The 21,735-nt window shown below is 41.1% G+C and overlaps 1 protein-coding gene across 14 annotated transcripts in view; it reads right to left on the bottom strand.

Annotated features, from left to right (window-relative positions):
• caska (calcium/calmodulin-dependent serine protein kinase a) overlaps positions 1-21,735 on the bottom strand; it is a 248,467-nt gene that overhangs the window by 135,147 nt on the left and 91,585 nt on the right. For all 14 annotated transcript variants that reach the window (XM_047371389.1, XM_047371388.1, XM_047371390.1 and 11 more), the window contains exons 4-5: positions 19,902-19,979; positions 18,201-18,273 (exon numbers count right to left, since the gene is read on the bottom strand). In XM_047371389.1, the coding sequence (XP_047227345.1) occupies positions 18,201-18,273; positions 19,902-19,979 (151 nt within the window). The remainder of the gene's footprint in view (positions 1-18,200; positions 18,274-19,901; positions 19,980-21,735) is intronic.

Below are 21,735 nucleotides of genomic sequence, written 5' to 3'. Positions count from 1 at the left end.
TTCTATTGGTAAGTGATGATTTTTGGTTAAGAAATTAATTTTTTTCAAATTATGATTTTAAATTATAATTCTTGATTAATATTAGTTCATCAATAATCCTAATCCTTACATTCTGAATAACATAAAGGGGGATTCTTATTAGATATATACAAAATAAGAAAGAAAAACCAATACATATGCTAGATTTGGGATCTTTTAGAGTTCAGCGCATCTGCCAGAAAATACAAAAAGAAACCTAAAAAAACGGCTGACTACTCTGCTCACTATAAAAATGTAATATATTTTTGCAGCTATGAAGTCACATGAGCTCATTGTCACTTCTTCTTTTTGCTTTTTGTTTGAAAACTGTCCTCCACTTAGTGCCACCAAAGTGCTCTGCAAAGAGGTGCTTTCATGGTTGAATTTTAATAACTGGAATTATACTGCTATTTGGAGCTCCATTTATAAACACTGTAAAGCCTTTTGTAATCAGTTGGTGTTTATAAACCCTGCTTGAAACTTTGTAGCTCTTGCTCACAGTATTGTTTTTAGGCTGAAGTAAGAAGTGGTGATTTTACAGAATGTTTAACTCTGTCAGAAATGCATTTGGTTATTGGTGCATTATGTTAGGAAAGCTGCTTGCTAACATTTGTTAACATTGAGTTAAGGCCATTCCTTGAACTACCACCTTGTGGAAATATAAATGCCTTATTATTAGTAGTGTGGAAATATAAATGCATTATTATTAGTAGCTAAAACTAAGATTTGCTGCTTATAGATTGATTGTTATTAGGAGTTTTTAGTTATGCTTTTGAGAGTTAGAAAAATCCTTAAAAAGTAGCTTCTAGTGTGATCACACAATGAGTGTTTATTATTCAAGGTTAAAGCTTGTAGGTGTTTTCTGTCTGTACCATGAGAAGCCGGCAGTGTATTTGGGAGGCATGGTACTCCTCTCACTGAAGATTCCTGAAGACGTGTGGGAAACAATTCTTTAATTAAATGATGAAATGTATCTCTGTTTCTTTGATACTGTTGCTGGGGAGACATCCACAGACAGAATGATTGTGTATGTGTACTGCATAGCAGCGTGGGGTATAAAATGTAATGTAACGCAGCCCCCAGTGAGACAACACAGACGTTTCCAGGTACCAGTGTAAGTGTGATGTCTTCCTCTCTGAATTCAGATTGGTTTTAATAAACTTGTGGAAACGTACAACTGATCTCTGACTGAGGATTGTCCTTTGGGGTGCCAAATAAAAAAAGTCGACGACAGGTGAGGAGTAATGTAAGAGTTAACGGACGGCCAGTAAAGTTTTCCTACCTCGACAACGTGGAGGAGGAGTTTGAGTGCTGGAATGATCATAGAGGCTATGTTGTATGGGGTTTAAATGCCCCTTGTAGGGTCTCCCATGGCAAACAGGTTCTAGGGGACGGGTCAAACAAAAAGCAGTTCAAGATGCCTTCATGAGGACCACAAAATTAAGGCACGTTATGTCTCCTGGTACGGCAGAGCCGCAGTCCCACCCTGGAGCCAGGCCTGGGGTCGGGATCCGTCGGAGAGCGCCTGGTGGACGGGTTGCCATCCCCCAGTGAGCCCACCACTTGCAGGTGGAACCATGAGGGACCGGTGCAAAGTGGATCAGACTCCGTTGTTCTGCTGCGGGACTTCAACGTCCACGTGGGCAACGGCAGTGACACCTGGAGAGGCGTGATTGAGAGGAATGGCCTCCCCGATCTGAATCCGAGTGGTGTTTCATTATTGGACTTCTGTGCTAGCATAAGGGTGTTCATTAGTGCAATTGGCACCAGAACATCCGAGGCAGGAGGTCGATGATCGACTTTGTTGTTGTGTCTTCTGACCTTTGGCTGCATGTTTTGGACACTCGGGTGAAGAGAGGGGCTGAGCTGGTTGGATCCGCTGGAAGAGAAAAAAGCTGGACAGACTTGGCAGGCCCAAGCGTATAGTGAGGGCCTAATGGGAATGTCTGGTGGAGCCCTCGGCCAGGGATGTATTCAACTCCCACCTCCTGGACAGCTTTGACCAGATTCTGGGGAAGTTGCAGACGTAGAGTCTGAGTGGACCATGTTCTCCGTGTCTATTGTCGATGCTGTTGCCCGTAGCTGTGGCCATAAGGTCTGCGGTGCCTGTCGTGGCGGCAGTCCCCGAATCCGGTGACAGACACTGGCAGGAAGGGATGCTGTCAAGCTGAGGGGGTCCTAGCAACAGTGGTTGGCTTGTGGACTCCTAAGGTGGCTGACGGGTACCATATTGCCAAGCGTGCCACGGCCATGTGACAGAAGCAAAAACTCGGGCCTGGGAGGGGTTCGGTAAGGCCACTGAGAAGGACTACCAGTTGGCCTCGAAGTGATTCTGGCAAAGCAATTCTGGCATACCGAGTCCCCGAGGCTGGGGACTCCGGGTTGGACTCTTTCATCACCCAGGCTGAATTCACTGAGGTGGATAAAAAGCTTCACGGTGGCAGGGCTTCGGGGGTGGATGAGATCCACCCTGAGTACCTCAAGTCTCTGGATGTTGTGGGGCTGTCATGGTTGACACCCCTCTTCAACACTGCATGGCAGTCGAGGACAGTGCCTTTAGACTGGCAGAACCAGCGGTGATGGTCCCCCTTCATAAGAAGGCTTACTGGAGGGTGTGTGTTCCAACTATAGTGGGATCACACTCCTCAGCCTCCCTGGTAAGGCATATGCCTGGGTATTGGAGAGTCCAGCTGATAGTCAAACCTCGGCTCAGGAGGAACAGTGTGGTTTTTGTCCCGGCCATGGAACAATGGACCAGCTCTACACCCTCTGCAGGGTGGTCGAGGGTTTATGGGAGTTTGCCCAAGCTGTCCACATGTGTTTTGTGGACCCAGAGAAGGCATTCGACTGTGTCCCTTGTTGTGCCCTGTGGGGGCTGCTCCAGGAGTACGGAGTCGGGGGCCCTTTATTAGGGGTCATCCAGTCTCTGTACAAGCGGAGCAGGGGTTTGGTCCGCATTGCTGGCATGTTGGACTCCAGCAGGGTTGCCCTTTGTCAGCGGTTCTGTATAACGTTTATGGACAGGATTTCTAGGCGCAGCCAAGGACCGGAGGCGGTCTAGTTTGGGGACCAGTGGATTTCGTCTCTCCTTTTTGCAAATGAAATGGTCCTGCTGGCCCCCTCTAGCCAGGACATGCAGCATGCACTGGGGCGGTTCGCAGCCAAGTGTGAAGCAGCTGGGATGAAGATCAGCTCCTCCAAGTCTAAGGCCATGTTTCTTGACCGGAAAAGGTGGGCTTGTCGTCTTCAGGTTGGAAGGGGGTTGTTGCCTCAAGTGGAGGAGTTTAAGTATCTTGGGGTCTTGTTCACGAGTGGGGGAATAATAGAGCGGGAGATCAACAGACAGATCGGTGCGGCTGCCGCAATAATGTAGTGAAGAGAGAGCTGAACCTAAAAGCGAACCTCTCGATTTACCGGTCGGTCTACGTTCCTGCCTTCACCTATGGCCATGAACTTTGGGTCATGACCAAAAGAACGAGATCCCGGATAAAAGCGGCTGAAATGAGCTTCCTCCATAGGGTGGCCAGGCACTCCCTTAGAGATAGGGTGAGGAGCTCAGCCATCTGGGAGGAGCTCGGAGTAGAGCCGCTGCTCCTCCACATTGAGAGAAGCCAGTTGAGGTGGCACGGGCATCTATAATGGATCCCTCCTCGACGCCTCCCTCGGGAGGTGTTCCAGGCACGGCCCAGGACACACTGGAGGGACTATGTCTCTCGGCTGGCCTGGGAATGCCTTGGGCTCCCCCCGGAGGAGCTGGAGGAGGTGTCTGGGGAGAGGGACGTCTGGGTGTCTCTACTGAGTCTGCTGCCCCGCGACCCGGTCCCGGATGGAGTGGAAGATGACAAGTATGAGTACAATGATTTAAGAGTAGTAAGGATGGGGTTTCAAGCTGATTCTACAGCTGCAGAAAACAAAGTTTGGTTTTCAAACTGGCTCCAGAGTCATTCCAGGAGCCATGTAGTCTAACATGGTTCCCAGGGTATTTAGAAGAAAAAGGAGCCGGCAGCATCACAGATCCTCCATCATGCTTGACAATAGGCATGGCAGGTTTTTCAACATATTTACACAAATGCCCTTTGGAGTATTTGCTGCTGAAAAGTCAAATCTTAGTCTCCTTAAAGTCCCAGTAGAGTTCAGCAAACTCCACACGTTTACATTTGTGTTGATGAACAGGCATCACATATTGGCATCACTCCTAAACAACCAACCAACTATCAATAAAGGTCGTGTTCTAACCTAGGGGGCAGTATTACAAACTGGATTAACAATAAAAAAGTCCTAGAAACTATGATCAACAAAAAATCAAATTACAAACGTTTTCTAACATGTCCAGAATGAGGTTATTGCAGCAGTAAAAAATGAAGTTATTTTTAGGGTTTTTACACATATATACCTTAATCTTTGAGTTTTGATTCATATTATGGCGGTGCACCAAATAACTGAGTCATTATGTTTGCAGCTGCAGGAACAGGCAGGATGCTGAGCTAAGGGAGATCACATGCGCTGATGACAATACAAGCAAGAAAAGTTGTACAGAACTTTTACAAAGTGGTGTTCATGGGCTTTTTGAGCAAAACGTTATGTAAATTATTGCAAAGAACTTTAATTATATTTTTGTGCTTTGAAAACTGGATTAATAAAACAAAAGTGTCACTCAAAAGAGTGATATCAGTAAAAAGTGTTTATAGTGCTTTAGTTTTATATAGTTGGTAAATGTTCATAATTGAATTTATCTTTCTTGAGCTACTTCATTATCTGTCATGTAGACAGTTATAAATTAATAAAACTTGTCTGGTTTTATCCAAGTGATATCTCTGTCAGACCATAATTCTCTGTGTGTGAAAGCTTTGAACTTTGCCCAGTCTTGCAGCCCCAAGTGCAAAATTCTCTCAAAGATGAGTCCCACTTTAGCGTACCTGAGGCTTTCACAAGTAAGCCATCCACACTCTGCAACGATGTGCTCTTACATAGATACAGCTGGAATCACAGAATCAGCAAGTGCTATTGTTTATAATCTGACCTCCTACCACTTCACAACCACACACAGGGCCAACTCTGCCTAAATGAGCAGTTCAGACATAACACAAGTGGGTCAACATTGACCACCCATCCAACCTTGGTCCTTACATAGGCTACTCAGAGAGAGGAAGGCTTGTGTGCCCGGGCTTTCTCTGGATGATTTTATTACTTGTTTAAAAAATCTTGCAAAAATATTAGAAAGTTCTTTCTCTTAAACTTTATTTTTTCTTAATTTTTTGTTTTTTACATTGTGACACTGTATTTTAATAAGTCTTGTACTGTTCTGTATGAAATTTTACACATGTTCTAACAGGTGCTCTTGTAAATGTGACCTCGTGTCTCAATGAGACTAAGTGTATAAATAAAGGTTTAATAATAATAATCATGGGTGTTGAATTACCAACAGCCACTGTTTAACAATTTAAAACTTGGCTGATTGCAGATTTAACTCCTTCACACTGAATACTAAATATTTCTTTTCAAACCACATAAAGAGTCAACAGACCTCTTAATTAAATTAGAGATAATCCTAGCTGCTAAAGATCCTCAGAACTAACTAAATCAGTACTGTTGAATGGCATTCTACTTTCTGGTCCTTCGGCAGAAACACTTAATTACAGCAGAACGTTCCTAATATTCAGTATTGCACAAACGAACAAGCAGTTCAACATCCTGTATATAATCTAAATACAAAAATAACATTCACACACAGTCTGTACAACAAATATTAATCTCTTTATTATAAATGGCTGAAATCCAACAAATCGGCTGTTTTCTTTTAGCAGCTCTTCCATTTGCCATGGAGAAATATGCAGACCTCTGACAGAACAGCTGGATTTATCCTAAGATTCAATTGCACACAGATGGACACTATTAAATAGGTCACCTCTAAAGGCAATTTAATGGACTGTAGTTTCTTTAGGGGTACCAGAGTAATAGTGGGCTAAATACAAAACCAGATTCTCTTCTGTAAAATAGCTTGAAAACCATTGATCATTTTGTTTCACTCTTTAAATTACACACAGCTCCCACCAATGTTCACACAGTGCTGCATCCATGTGGCACGGGCAGCGGTGCACTTCAGGCAGCTGAGACCCCAACAAGACTTCTAGCATCGACAGGGAAGCAGTAAGTGAAACATATAATTTAACATGTTTAGCTAGTTATCCCTTTGTTATAGGATGTTGTTTGATTATTAATGTTATTCAGTATAATTGTGCAACTATCAGCATAAACTAAGCTCATTAGCATAGCTCGCTCTCTTAGCTTGCTAGCTTATGTTGATAATTGCACAATTAAACCAATTCTCTAGATCGTTACAAAAAGTGTGAGAAAAAAAATCACAGAACTGCTAAAAAAAATGCACCTGCAAGAAAAGTTTTAATAAATTTGCATATTTCCCTTTTAGCAGTAATCAGTATCATCAAAACATTCAAGAGACACCAATACTTTTGCCATCTATTGCCCATCAGCGTGACATGATGCCACAGGAAAATAATGGTTCAACACTGCGTTCTCACACATTAAAAACTCTAACATACACAATCTGACTACCACATTAGCCAATCTGGCTTGGATTTTTCAAGACCTTAAAAAATTCAGCCACATGAGTGCCACAGCTGTCACATGTCATGTCGCAGCTACAACCCAACAATGACATCACCCAATCCCATTATGTAGAAGCTTAAAACAACTTAAAGCTGGAAACTAAATGTAAACAGCTAGGCCAACTCTTAATTTCTAAAGAATGCGGCTACTAATTATTGGACCACTTAGGGGCGCTTGAAGAGCTTTAAAATGTCATTTTCAGACGGTCAGTTGATCCTTACATATGAAAAAAAACACATAACATCATGCAAAAACATCATGCAAAACTAATGTACCAGTCATGACAAAGCAGAACAAATCGAAATACACAGCGCTGATCCCAGTATACACATATCCCTAACTTTAGACCGGCTTTTTAAAAACACTCACAAACATTGAAAGATAGGAAACAGTGTGACAGAGGCTGTTGGAACTTCAGAGACAGAAGCGGTACAAGCCCCAGCTACCTAACCCTTTCTGATCCCTCAGACGGCACATCATCAGGAACTGTCCATCAGCGTTTCCCATACATAGACTTGGCGGACCATCCAGGTAAATTGAGACCCGCCCAAGAAGATAAAATTCGGATTCCACTTTTTTTACCCAAAAAACACTGTGGGGTTTTTATACAGCACACAGACTATCCACCCACCAGCCCCACCCACCTCGTTACACAGGCGTGCATCACACAGGAAGCAGCATTAACTCTGGCTAGACATGAGTTCCGATCTATGTAACAGAGTCAAATAAGTAAAATTATAATTACACAATAATCAGTGTAAATAGTTATCATCTGACATGTTGATTTCTAGTGTCACTATATGAGGAACGTTTGTGAATGATAGTCTGTACCCCTATGTTCACTTGCATTATAAACGGGGTTTCCCGCCTTTACATCTTACTTTTCGTTCTACTCCATGGAAGAGGTAAGTTGCATTGTGAAAATGCACACGTTTAAACCTACTACCTTAAATTTGTGTAGTATGCTAATATATTCAAGAGTCATTTAATTTGTGTAAGGGCTGAAGTTATAACTGGAGGGTTGTGTACTTAGGTATGTTGTCAGGTATGTTTTCAGCAATTGTGTTTTATTGATTTACCGCCCTTTTGTGTTAACGTTACCTCATGGAAGAGGGGCTTGAGTTAACACAACAATTGACCAGAGGATTGTGTTTTAACATCTCTTGTCAGAGAGAGAAATAATTAACGGAGATCACTTCCAAAGATATCTGGTCTGAGCCTTTACTTTATAGCACAACACACGCTATGCTAGAAACCACTAGTTACATGCCTTTTCATATGCACGAAGTAATTTATTTTCAATGAAATGCGAGCAGAGAGGAAGGGAGGCATGGGCAATCTTGACGGTCTCTCTCCCACCCTAACCGGTCGAGGCAGATTCCTGCTTACATTGAGCCATGGTTCTGCTCGGGGTTTCTGCCTCTTAAAAAGGAAAAATGTTCTTGCCTCTGTTGCCCAGTGTTTGCTCTTGGTGGAATCTGTTGAATCTCTGTTAATAATACAAAAAAGCATGGTTAGACCTGCTCTATTTGCAAAGTGCTATGAGATAAACTTTGTTGTGAAATGGTGTTATATAAATAAAACTGAATTGATTCAATTTGTATCGTTTTCTTTGTGAACTTGTGAGATTTTATTCATCTACCACATGATTACACAATGATGACAAAATGTGCTTATATTCTAAAACCCAAAATTTTGCAAAAATGTGAAAGAATTTCATAGGGCCCTAAGCCAGTTAGCTAGAGTTTTTATTAGCAGAGGTTATTTCTGAGATGTTGTTACAAAGCTTGAGTGGACATACATTGTTTGTTTTAAAGTTATGTTGCTTCTCTCAATCATCTGCTGAGCATTCCTACAATAGTGAGCAGAACAGAAGGAACCAAGTGAGCCGAACAAAGAAAATGCTGTTTTAAAGCAAGCATTGATAGATAGACAGATGGATCCTTAAAATTATGTGATTTTTGACAATTTGAGCTCACCTTGTACACCAGCAGCACCCTGAAAATACCCTAGACAAGCTTAACAAGCATACTATTATTAATTCTTGTGTGTGACATGGAAAACTGGACTAACATATCGAGTCTGTGACTTTTCACTTCTTTCAGCCATGAAACGAATAGAGAGCTGTTTTAAGCAAAAAAGTCTATGCCACAAAGATGAAGGGAGCCAAAAAACACCACAGTTAGGATGGAAATGTTTTAAAATGGAAATGTCAAACACTATGCTGTTAGGAAACTAAATTACTAAATTATTTTACTTAAAAACCAACACTGATTGTAATATGAATTCAGGGCTTTAATATATTTGGCATCATGCCTCATTTTAGACATCCGGTCAGGAGAATTATATTGGAAATTAGCAAGCAAATAATTGAAGAAATATTTCAAATCCCAGACACCAGGTGTGCAGGGCAAAGCAGTATGGGAAGGGAGAGTGGAGTGGATGGAACAAGTGCAGAGACAGAAGACAAAAGACACAACAGCTACAACAGTTATCCCATTATACCCGAGAAAGTTAATGTGACAATGTAAGTAATGTAATATTGACTTCAGTTGATCCCAAGCACCGGGAATCTGGGTGGAAACCACAGTTGCTTGAAATGCCACAGTTCAAGTCATGGCTGTACCTCCCAAAGTACAATATGTCTGATGATCAGGAATGTTAGCATCTGTGTTGGACCCTTGAACTCTTACCAAATTTTATTCATCAATGGCTTTATGTATTACTTTAATTTGTTAATTTTTTCCAGGAATGTTTTGCTATGTGTGCAGGCAGCATAAGCCATTAGCAAAAAAATGCCCTGCCCAAAGGGTCTTTATTGACATTGGAGCTCTTGTGTTCCATAAAGATTACCTGGAGAGACATATAATCTATGAGCCTCAGCATGGAAAAGCAGGTGTCACTTGCATCTGGTATGTTATGATTTAACTCAGCAATTATACAATTCAAATTAAAACATTTGTTTTCCCTATTCAACAAGGCATTCCTATTTTCATTTTTTTAGGATACTCAATGGTGCAGGCCTTCGAACCTAACATCATTGTTACAGGAGGATTTGAGTTTCTGGATTGGCTTGTTAAAAACAAAATAGCACATCACACTAACTACCCAAAAATACTGAGTCTGGCTGAGCTTTTGGGGTGTGACTATTTTACCAAACTGAAGGTAAACCTGATTTAAATGATTAACTGATCCATTGCATATATGATGCATATGGTAAAACTGTTACTACATCCAAAGGTTGATCAGAAAAACAAATATAGATCCCACAGAATAGTAGACAAGATGATGGAGATCCTGGCAAGGGTAATTGAGGAGCCAATCCTGGAGGATATCAAGTCTTCTCAACCCATTAGCCTGGGAATAGATGAAATCACAGATGCCACCTCGCCATTCAGAACCTACAGAAGAACCTACCAGCTGTGCTTGCTACATTAGCTGAGGACGCATACATTAAAAAGTGGCCAGTGGCTGGAGGACTGTACACATTCTGTGCCACCAACAGATTTGTTGCTGCACTTTTTCTACAGGCCAATGTTTTGCCCCACCTTGCACGGCTGTCCAAGGTGTCCAGAAAACATACGTTCTGCACATTAAAGGGTTCCCAGTTTAATTCTGATTTATGGAAATTATGTCAAATATTTGCCATTCAATGCTTGTCATGGCTTTTTCTTGTGGGTTAGGGTTCAGTCACAGTCACAGCATTGAAAAGCATCATGGAGGTAGGTGGCTCACCACCCCCTGGATCATTCCTATTCCAAATTCATCAGGTTCTAGATGACCCGGCTAGACCTGGGTCCTTCAAAATTACCCATGAGGAAGAGAGGGGCAGGAGAGGCTTTGAAGCACAGGAAAGGCCCTGGGAAGAGCTGTGGACCAGATTTCTCAGAGATGTAAATGGGAACCTACTCCTCCCTATAGGGATGGGTTAAATGCAAAGGATAATTTCTCCGTTGTGAGATCAATAAAGTCAAAATTATTAATTGTATTATTATTATTATTACATCACAAGCCTCATCAGCAATCTTGAGAGAAGATTTGAGAATCTCCACATCCTTGGAGCCTTCAGTGTCTTGGGTACACAGGCACAAACCTTGTATGATGCTGTCAACATTGCCAACCTACAGACCCTCACAAGCAAATTCCTCCCTGGATAGGATGCCGCAGTTGTCCAAGAGTGGATGTCATTCAAAGAACATTTGCAGTCAGGAGCATTCAATGGTATACTGACTTCCTTGTATCTTATTTACCTAAAATTTGTCATTTTGTGTTGTCTGTACTGGTTTAAAAAATCTTAGACCCCACTTAAAAATGGTAACATTTCTCTGGAAATCAGGATTTAATGATGATATTTTTTTATTTTGTGTCAACTCTTTTTCTATCCTGGTAGGACAAAAGCCAAGGACCACTTCTAGAACAGCTAGACAGTAGATCTGATGAATGAGCAGACATCTACCCAACTGGCTGCAGTTGCACTAACCAACCCTGAGTCAAGTGTAAATTATGAACGAGACTTCTTGGCAATGAACAGGGTAAGTGATTTTAAACCATATTGCAAGAGAGCGCAATGTAGAAAGTGTTAGTTAATTTTCTCTTGTGCTGTCTTCCAAAATGGTTATGCAAGTTTGTTTCTATTTCAGATCAAAACTGACCTGCAAAACAAAGTACAAGGAGAGCATTTGCTGCATACCTGAGAATTAGTATAAATGGACCTGCCCCTGAAGCCTTTCCATACAGGCAGGCCTTACAAATGTTTCTTTCTAAGCAGAGAAAGATTCATTGCTCGGACAGAAACTGTCAACTGTGTTAATAGGTTTACCACTGGAAATCTGAAGATCATTTCAGTATGATTTTTTGGTTGTTCATGTTCATGCTCATAAATTGTTTAGTATGTTAAATTATTGTTGTTGGGACCCACAGCCATGGATTTCAACATTAAACTCCGGTACGGACTCTTCTGGAATTTTCAAAATAAAGTGCATTAACCTTCTTCCGGCACAGCCAGGAAACGGGATCACTGGGGACTTCCTGTGACGCCACTGCCCAAATAAAAGCACAGCTGTTGCTACATCCGCCCTCTTTCCACTGCTCCTCTGCGGGACCAGGATAGGAGGAGGCAGCTCGCTAATGTCTCTTTGCTGGCAAACAGACATAAACTCTTCAACTGGATCCAAGGGTGTCATAAGATCATGCGATCATATGCACAAGATAAGTAGAAATAAATCACTGTCTGCATATCCGGTGATTTTCATTCATGAACGGGGTAATCAAGGTACAAGCATTGCTTGACTGTTCTCTCTAAGATCTGCAGAAGCAAACTGTTTCCAGAGAGTCCCAGCACGATGCCGAGTGCAGCTGTTTCCCAATGAAGGACAACGGAGACCGCATTACGGCAGTTAACGTGCAGTGTGGCTGGCGGACACAACGAGCGGTCTTTCTTCCACAGCTACGGAAGTTAGCTGGAAGGTTGCCCGGACAACTCCTCAACACGTTCATAAGAGGTTAGGTTTGGGCAGAGCAGAATAATATAGAAGTGATTTAGATTGAAATGATCTAAACGTTTTTCATTTTATGAAATTTTGGTTTTGTATGTGTTGAACTCAGCTATCTTGGTGCTAGCAGAATATCTCCAGCACACATGTTCAGTTTTGTGTTCTTTGTATGTTTTTAAGGTTAAGACAAACTTTATTTAAAGGGTGATTTTAAACACAGAAGATCGGCCATAACGCACCGTCCGCGCTTATGCATTTTAACCCTTTTATTAACCCTGGTATTTTAAAGGTGTGTGTTTGTTTCTGGTGCTAAGCTATCAGCTTCTTTTGTTAGCTCAACGGCTAACCAGTGAGAACACGTTCTTGCTACTAAAGAGTATTTAACAGAAAGGTTGTTAGTTTTCAAGCTAGTGAATAATAGTCCCTAAACATCATTTTACTAAATTTGATAACTAAGTAAACACCATTAAGCCCCATTTCTCCAGAAAGATTTGGCTCTTTTCCAAAATACTCCCTTAATAATATTTCTTTAAATATTATTTGAATAAATAGACAGCTAATTAGACACCGTTGAGAAATGATCATCCAGAAGGTTGGTTTTATTCAGCAGATCCTTATTTAAAATATTAGTTTATTAAAATATTATTTTATCTGATCTTGCATTGTGAATGGTGGTCTAAAGGTATGCCAATTATTGCCTAAGTTGGTTCCAAGACTAACTTAACTTCATTTCCAGATTCTTCAAGAAAATCCTTGGTTCTCAAACATAAACATTGCATGGTAATGTTGCATCACTCTTTTGGTCATGGTTTCAATCATCTTTTATCAACTTGTTTATATTGTACATAGCCCATTAGTCTTCGTTATTCTTTAATTCTGCTTGGTAGTTTAGTTGGATTGTTTTAGCATAGTAAAGAGTTTGTTGATTGAAATATGTTTGACTTTGAGTTGACTTATTTTTGTTAATAAATTCTTGTATTTTAAGAAATTGTGTGAATTCATTCCATGTGTGTGCAGAGTTTTCCTGTTCAAGAATGTCAGAGTTCGTCTCACACCTTTCTATTTTGTCCTAATACCATTGCCTTACTGGGCTGGTTTTCACAGGACAACCCTTAACAGACCCAAATATTATTTGATAAAATAATAAAATATTTAATATTCTCAGATTCATAATCCCAACATTATTTATTAATACTCAAGTTTTTCCTGTGAAAAATTGTTTTGGAAGCAAAACCTTTTTATTTTGTAAATAGTTTTAAAATGGAATATCTGAAGATTATTTTATTATTAAAAAAAATGTAATTCATGTTCATGCTCATAATCACTTGTTTAATAAAAAAAAAATATATATATATATATATAATATATAACTACATTATTTCTAAGTTATGTTGATATTAAGGATCTCTGTAAAAAAGTCCATAATCCTTTGCCTGGTTTATTCTGAACCTGCTCATCAAGCACAACGCCACGCTGTGCTGTACAAAGCCACTCTGCACTGCCCTCCATCATGAGATGAACAGAGTAACAAAAAACACATGAAAACAAATGATTTGCACTAAACACAGCACAACTGAGTAAAATTAAATTAACAAATGACCACTTCAGTGTGCGAACAACATAAAAGATTAAGACACAACATTTTTTAAATATAAATATTTTCCCATTTGCTATGTTCCTACAGTGTTATCATTCTAGGGCTCGAGTCGAGGGCTGCACTGTGGACCTGTCAGTAGCAGTTTTGCCCTGAGGAAGGAAGATCCTGTGTTAAAAGTCAAGTCGGGGGTTCTGTAAGAAGCTTAAATATTCTCTCTGTGCATACAGCTGAGTTCAATAGAGCCTACCGTCCAAACACCAATGGTCATTAACATATTTTATGAGTCAGCCAGTCATTGCCCCAATTTAGCACAGAAAAAACCTAGGTTTATTCAACCAATGAGAAATGGAAACTCCTAACACACAAAGGTTGAGTTCTAGAAACATTTTGAACCTACCTGTGTGATGCACGTCTGATGGAGGACCCTCAATCACAAGGCATCATGGTCAACTCCTCAAGGCTCATTGGGTGCCATTACAGAAGTCATTAGCTGCGCAGTAGAACCACCCATCATCTCACACACACACATTACATTACATTGACGACTCTGTGAGCTGTGTGCCGCATACATCACACTGATGTCCAAGAGGACTAAGGCCATTTTCCCTTGTCAAACAGCTGACATTCACGTATTCTATGGAGAAATGCATCTCGTCTCCATCAATCACACTCGTATCTATTCATATGTAAAATGTGACATTTGGATGGCACAGCGCTTTCAAGGGACAGACAAATATATTGTGTTCAGATTTCCAGGGAGGAGGTGAAAACTGCTGCCTTCAGATGCCTTCAAAAACTGTTTGAGGAAAAAAAAATCTGCTTTTCACCATGCAAATGAAAGCGGTTTACACGCAATACAGCAATGGACTGTTTCAGATGAAAACAACCTGCCTGAAATGGGCTCACAGGATTTTAAAAATGTAATGTTTGGGAGAATAAAAAAGAAAATGTGTGACAACCTGCTTCTGAGCTCATGCAGCAGAGTAGTGGTGCTACATGGCTACTCATTCTGAAGTAATAACCAATTTACACAACATAATCCATTATCTAGACTCATTGCCAGTTATTGCTAACCCCTGACGGCTGCAGTTGCTGCTAAGGGTGTCACCATCAGTTATTAGGTTTAGGGGGCATTTACTTTTCACATAGGCCCAGCTTGGTTTGGATAGCTTTTCTCTCTTAATGAATGGAATCATCATTTAAAAATTCAGATTATTATAATTTGCTCTGAAGAAATCAACAAGGGACCAAATACTTTTTTTGTACCTCAACACTTATGCAACAATATCAATAGTACGAAATATATTGATTTGAATTGAAGCAGCATTATTACCACTTTTTAATTATTTTCACATTTTCTCATATAATAACCACAAACCATAATGCTTTTCATGTGGGTTTTATGTGGCAGACTAACACAAATATGTTTTCAACATATTTTACCAATATAAATGAAAATATTTTGTGGCATTCATTTATAATCAACACCTCTGAGTCAATACTTTGTATTTTATGCAATTACAGCCTCATGTGTTTTGGGACATGCCTCTACCAAATCTTCCTTGCAACATAGCTTAAGGTTAGTCACACTGAATCCAGAGTGTTTGTAAAAAGCAATTTTCAAATCTAGCCACAAATTCTGCATTGGACTTAGGTGCGGACTTTGACTAGGCCCTTCAAAGGCATTGAAAATACAACATTGAACTCAAAATGCCAGCAATACAACGAACCTGTGTTCATTGTCCAAAACATGCGCCTGCCCATACCATGATCCCACCGCCACCATGGGCCACTCAGTCCACAATGTTGACATTAGCAAACCGTCACCTACATGACGCCATACAGGCTGTCTGCCATCTGCCCTGTACAGTGAAAACCGGGATTCATCCGTGAAGAGAACACTTCTCCGAAGTGCCAGATGCCATCGAATGTGAGTCAGTTACGACTGACTGCAGTCAGGTCCAGACCACAATGAGGATGACAAGCATGCAGATGAGGTTCCCTGAGACGGTTTCTGACAGTTTGTGCAGAAATGATTTGGTTCTGCAAACTGATTGTTGCAGCAGCTGTCCGGGTGGCCGATGTCAGACAATCTTTGAGATGAAGATGCTGGGTGTGGAGGTCCCGGGCTGGTGTGGTTGCAAGTGGTCTGTGATTGTGAGGCTGGTTGGATGTACTGCCAAATTCTCTGAAATGCCTTTCGAGACTTATGGTAGAGGGATAACCATTCAATTCATGGGCAACTGCTCTGATGGACATTCTTGCAGTCAGCATGCCAATTGCACATCGGTGCCATCCTGCTGTGTGATAAAACCGCACATTTTAGAGTGACCTTTTATTGTGGCCAGCCTAAGCACACCTGTGCAATTATCATGCTGACTAATCCGCATCTTGATATGCCACACCTGTGAGCTGGATGGATTATCTCGGCAAAGGAGAAGTGCTCACTTAACCCAGATTTAGACAGATTTAGGAACAATATTTGAGAGAAATAAAAAAAGTCTTACATCTTTGGGGTTAGTTCAAGAAAATGGGAGCAACAAACGTGTTGCAGTTATATTTTTATTCAATGTTGTAATAATAATAATGAACTGTGAAAACGTTTTTTATATTTAATCTAAACATGCTGAAGTTAATCTCAGTAACATGCAGAGAGGAAATGCTATAAGAGAAGCTGGCCTCTTCCTGCACAAACCCTGTCATATTCCTGCATATCCGACAATATCTTGAGCCTCTCAACTGAGTGTATGTGCTGATAAAAGAAACACGGCTGCTGATAAGTGAGGTGCAGGTCTCCTCCTGTGGGATTTATGTTTCCCATCAAACGTCCCACTGCGTTTACAGATTCCTCGGATCTGTGATTTCCAGATTCAACATTCAGCTCTACTTCACGTACAAAGCAGCGCGCTGAAGCATAAACGCGGAATGCACAGAAAAGACAGTTCACCTTCACAACGCGCCGCCACAACTTAAACAGATAAACAAATTCAATCTGATCGCGGTGCTTTTACATGCACACTGCATGCAGAGAGGAAGAGGATGAAGACGAACCCAAACATCGGCGGAAACGGATAAACACAAACGCCACCGTGGGGAGGTGTTTGGTGAAGTGCGTGGGAAGATAAGTACAGATGTGTGGGGATTTATGACCATCAAGATTTTAAATGACTCCGCTGACTTTCATGCATGAAGAGATGCGGCTCTGGAAACCTGATCCATATTTAACAAAGCTGGCTTTGTGACTGCACTGAATGTGTGAGCACTGCTGTGTGTGCGTCCCCTATGAGTCTCCTGTAAAGGGCACACATCTCAGGCGGCACATCTGATAACACTGAGACAAACAGCAGCTCACACAGTCACTGTGATAACAGAGGCATCTGCCATCCTGAGCCAATGTCAGAGCTGTGTGTAACCCTGACCACAAAGACACACCGTCACCTATACAAACACGAACACGCCTTAGTGCAAACATCTGATGCTGCCCCAATCCACACGAAAAGATCATTTAGGCATCAATGCACCACAAATCACTAGTATACAAATAAAGAATTAACTATTCTATTAAGTGTTCTTTAGAAAACAAACTGGTTTGGAGACCAGTTTTAATTTAGTATACTTGCTTCTACTGCTTCCAAACCAGCATAACTTCACTAAGGTTCATTGCTCAACACAAACCATTTTCACTTCCATGCTGTTCACCTTGGCAAAGAGGGCCTGATACCTGATGAAAATGTCTATATAAAATGCCTGGGGGAGGTACACATAAGTTCGATTTAGATTTCATTTGCTTGTAAAAAATATTTCTCTCTGTAGAACAATGACTTCAGATAGTTTAGAATTGGCCTTAAAACCCTTTCAAGATTGAAGGGAAGAAACAGTTGCTTCTCTAAGATCAATGCTGATGTCTTGTGTTGATGCAAACTGGTGTCCTCTGGAGCAGCAAACTGTTAAAACAGAGGTGGCATTTGATGATCAGTTAATTAAGTGCATTTCAGTGCATTAGCAGGACCTGGCAGCTTGTTTCCCTCTGATATACCAAAGGTTACAGCAGCAAGGTTGCCCTTAGTTCTTCAACCGGCCATTCATATGCCCACTATATGCCCAACTTTTTTCCCTAGTTAGTTGCCTGCATTTTACTCTGCTTTTTTAAACTACCAACAAAGTTACATTTGACGACTTATTTCTTGATTTATTTTCATCTGCGCTTTGAATTTCCTTCCTCCAAGTGTGTGACATTCTGTCATTCTTGGTTATCACGCACACGCAGCTGTGTTTGTTAAGCAAAGAGGAAGCAGTGGTTGGAGTGGTGCAAGAAGTGGGTCCAGAAACATTCTTGATTGTTTTGAAACAGTTCCTGTATGCCTGGACTACAATGACAGTGTGTGAGTATCTGTGGCAGCCACCCTGACTGTGCAGCTGCAGTCAAGGAAAACTGCAGCAAAGCATGAGGATGAAGTTAGAGGTACCTTTACGTCTCTGTGGATGATGTTGTTGTCGTGGCAGTACCGCAGCGCCTCAAGAATCTGCCTCATGTAGTGACTGAAATGAATAAGTCATATAGTTACTGTCACACCCCAGCGTTTACTTGTAAGACATGTAACGCAGTGCCTTGAAAGTATTCAAACCTCTTAACATTTTTCCCATTTCGTCACATTACATCCAGAAAAGACAATGTGTTTTATTTAAATTTTATGAGACAGAATAACGAGTGCTGTTGAAGGAAAATGATTCATGGTTTTCAGATTTTTATCTACAATTGTGCTTTGACCAGTCACATTCAGTAAATTAGCATATATGCTCTGATGAGGCTCGTTTGTCAGATTAAAAGTACTTTTTGAAAATAACAACCTTTAAGCAAGTATTAAACATACTTTTCACTAAGCCCACCTTCTGTGTTAATGTGTTATTTTTTATTGGTCTGATGTAATATTCTAATTTGAAGTGTTTTCATCAGCTGTAAGTGGAAAATAGGACGTTGTACTCCCAGAAGGTGAAGCTCTGGAAATGTATCAAGTCTTTTGCAGCCTCTAACACAGTGATGTCCAGAATGTGGCCCGGGGGTCATTTGCAGCCCTGGACTGATTTTGTACAGCTGTAATTTTAGGAATGGCACAAATCTGGCCCACCAGCACAGTTGGGTGATGCAGATTTAGACTTTTCATTTTGAATTAGGGCAAAATTATTGTTTTATTTCTTTTTAATTCCGTGGTGAATAAGATCCCTGTTGCTCACCAGCACCAGCGGTAGTCGTTGTTAAATGAGGTCTTTACTGATCCAGTATGGAGATCATGTTCCTAACGCGCTTGGCAGATGTGGTAAATAAACTGAATTTTTTCAGCGCTTTTCCAGTCATACCGACCACTCAAAGCGCTTTACATTAGAGCCACATTCACCCAGTCGCACTCACAAACACATACACATTCATACGCCAACTCATAGATCGGTAGGCTACTTGAGGTTAAGTGCCTTGCCCAGGGGCACAATGACAGGAGGGAGCTGGAATCAAACCCAAAACGTTTCGATTACAAGACTACAGCTCTTCACACTGAGACACAATCGCCTGTGGCAAAACTTTGACACTGGATATTCCTTCCTGACGAAGCCCTCTGGGACAGGCACAAATAGGACACAATATAATAAGATTTTTTTGTGATTTCACTTATTTAAAAAATATAATTTGTTTTGCTGCCGACTACTTTTGACTTGACGATTTTGACACCACTGTTCCAACAGGTTTTCTTCCAGGATTGTTCTGTATTTAGCTCCATCCATCTTCCCATCAACTCTGTTCAGCTTCCCTGCCCAGGTTGAAGGAATGTGTTCACTGTGATGTTACTTCTCTGACAGAGTATTTTTAATGGAAGTCAAAATCTTTGTCACATCTGGCTAGAGCACCTATTTCCACCTGTTTGCTTTGTCCTCTCCATGGCTTGTAGCAAACTGTAAACAGAACTTCTTCTGGCTTTCCTCTTGCCACTTTTCCATAAATGCCAGATATGTGGACCACACCACTAATAACCATGTCCCATAATGTTGGTCTGAAGCAAATCCCCCAAAATACAATGAAATTTAGAGTATTAATGTAACACAATGTGCAAAAACTCAAGGGGCATGAACACTTTTTAAGGCACTGTAACTGTAGGAAAACCTAAAACTTCAAACCTTACCTGGCCACTGCTTCGCTGTAGACGAAGCCAGCATCTGCCCTCTTCACGATCTCAAAGCACAGGTCTGCCCCGTCCATACTAACAGAGACAAACAGTGGGAGAGGATTAGAGAGGTGGGGATGAGCATAAAGGCCATTTGGATCAAAACATGAGCAGTGCAATTGGTGAATGTGGGAGAGGCAGGTCAGTGGAAGAGAAGCTGGAATTACCTTAGGGGTTGAACCAGTAACAGCTGGAGAAGCCCAGCTGCCAACCTCTAACCAAACCAAATGCACCAGGATGATGCTGGACAGGTTCCTGTGATGCTCTCTGCTCACTTTCTCTGAAGTTCAACACATTTTTTAAACTCATGTCTTTCTCAGCACACTACAATGGGTAGTGTCAGCAATAAAAAGCCAAAGATGTCCCCAAGCTACAGAGAGCTCAGTCTGTTATAGGAAAGTTAAAGAAAAGAGGTATTTTCTGGTGATCTGAATATGAATCCAATAAGAAAAACGTCTGCAACGTCTGTTCTCACTGGGTGGAGATGCAAGCACATTTAGAACATGTAAGCCTTGGTCGTCACAGAGAGTCAGGTTCAGTTTCTAAAACATGGTGAGGATTTGAAGGAACACCAGCTCACTGTCAGCAGGAGAAGGCAGCAGAAAGACAGGTGTACAAAAACACATCAAGGCTTCCACTATGGGTTCCATAACAAGGTCTGGGTCAGTCCCCCCGCTGAGTCACACCCACACATTGCCATCTCCTCTCCTCTCTTCCTATTTCCATTTCAGACCCATGGATCAAACTATCGTGTATCAGTTTATTCCTCTTGGTAGTTCAGTATTTTTGAAGAATTATAAGATGAGATAAGACAGACTTTATTGATCAAATAATAGGGAAATGTACGTGTGTCATGGCAGCGAAAACAGGACAGGGCAAGAAAACAGGGAATATAACGATACCACCCATTGCGGCAGCAGCAGCCACCATTTTAAAAACAGAAAGATAAAATTATAAATAATCATGTATGTTACTGCAGTAAAATTGGCGATAAGGCTGATAGGACCAGACTTGCACATTTGGATGTTATATAGAGCAATTCTGTAGTCTGACGACTGTGGGCAAGAATGACCTACGGTGGCCCTGAGGGTCTTGTGCTAACGGAGCTGCTCAAGGCAACCACAGCTAAGGAGATAAAAATGCTCAAACTTTATATTATACAAATATTTTAGTTGTGCTGAACCCTGTCTGGGCCAGTCAACTCATAGAAAATATGAGAGATATTGATCCCTGATTAAAATAACTACAAACTCCTTTTAATAGATATTACTTACAGGAGTTAAATAACATTTCCTTACTGTAAGCTATGCAGGGATTATGGGAAATGACTTTCCTAATTGTCAAAATAGATTAATGTATGCTCAGTATGCAAAGACAACTGGTTCCAGGTCATATTCCCAAAGGTCAGGTATGAACCAACCAAAACTACAAAGGTAAGAAATGGTGACTTGTCCAGAACCCCAAATTACTACCCAGGTGTACTCATCCGCTTCAGGAGACCTGGACAATGTGGACGTGGCTCTTTTCTTCATGTGAAGATGCTAAATCTAGTCTGATGAGTGGATGAGGCCAATAAAGATTCACACAACCTATTTATATTTGAGGTCCAGAACAAAAACGGGCTGGATTCCAATATTAAGGATTCCCGTGGTTGTAAGTTAAATTTAATGCCTCTCATTAGACTCCCAGAACCAGGATCAAATGCAGTAAGGTTTCTCTTCAACTGCAAATACAATCAGCAGCGAGTACGAAGCACACTGCCAGTGATGATGACGATGAGTGTGAACTGTTA

Source organism: Girardinichthys multiradiatus, chromosome 7, assembly GCF_021462225.1.
Source record: "Girardinichthys multiradiatus isolate DD_20200921_A chromosome 7, DD_fGirMul_XY1, whole genome shotgun sequence".
NCBI classification, from domain to species: domain Eukaryota; kingdom Metazoa; phylum Chordata; class Actinopteri; order Cyprinodontiformes; family Goodeidae; genus Girardinichthys; species Girardinichthys multiradiatus.
Note: the sequence above shows the minus strand (reverse complement) of the source record. Positions and strands in the feature narration are given on the sequence as shown.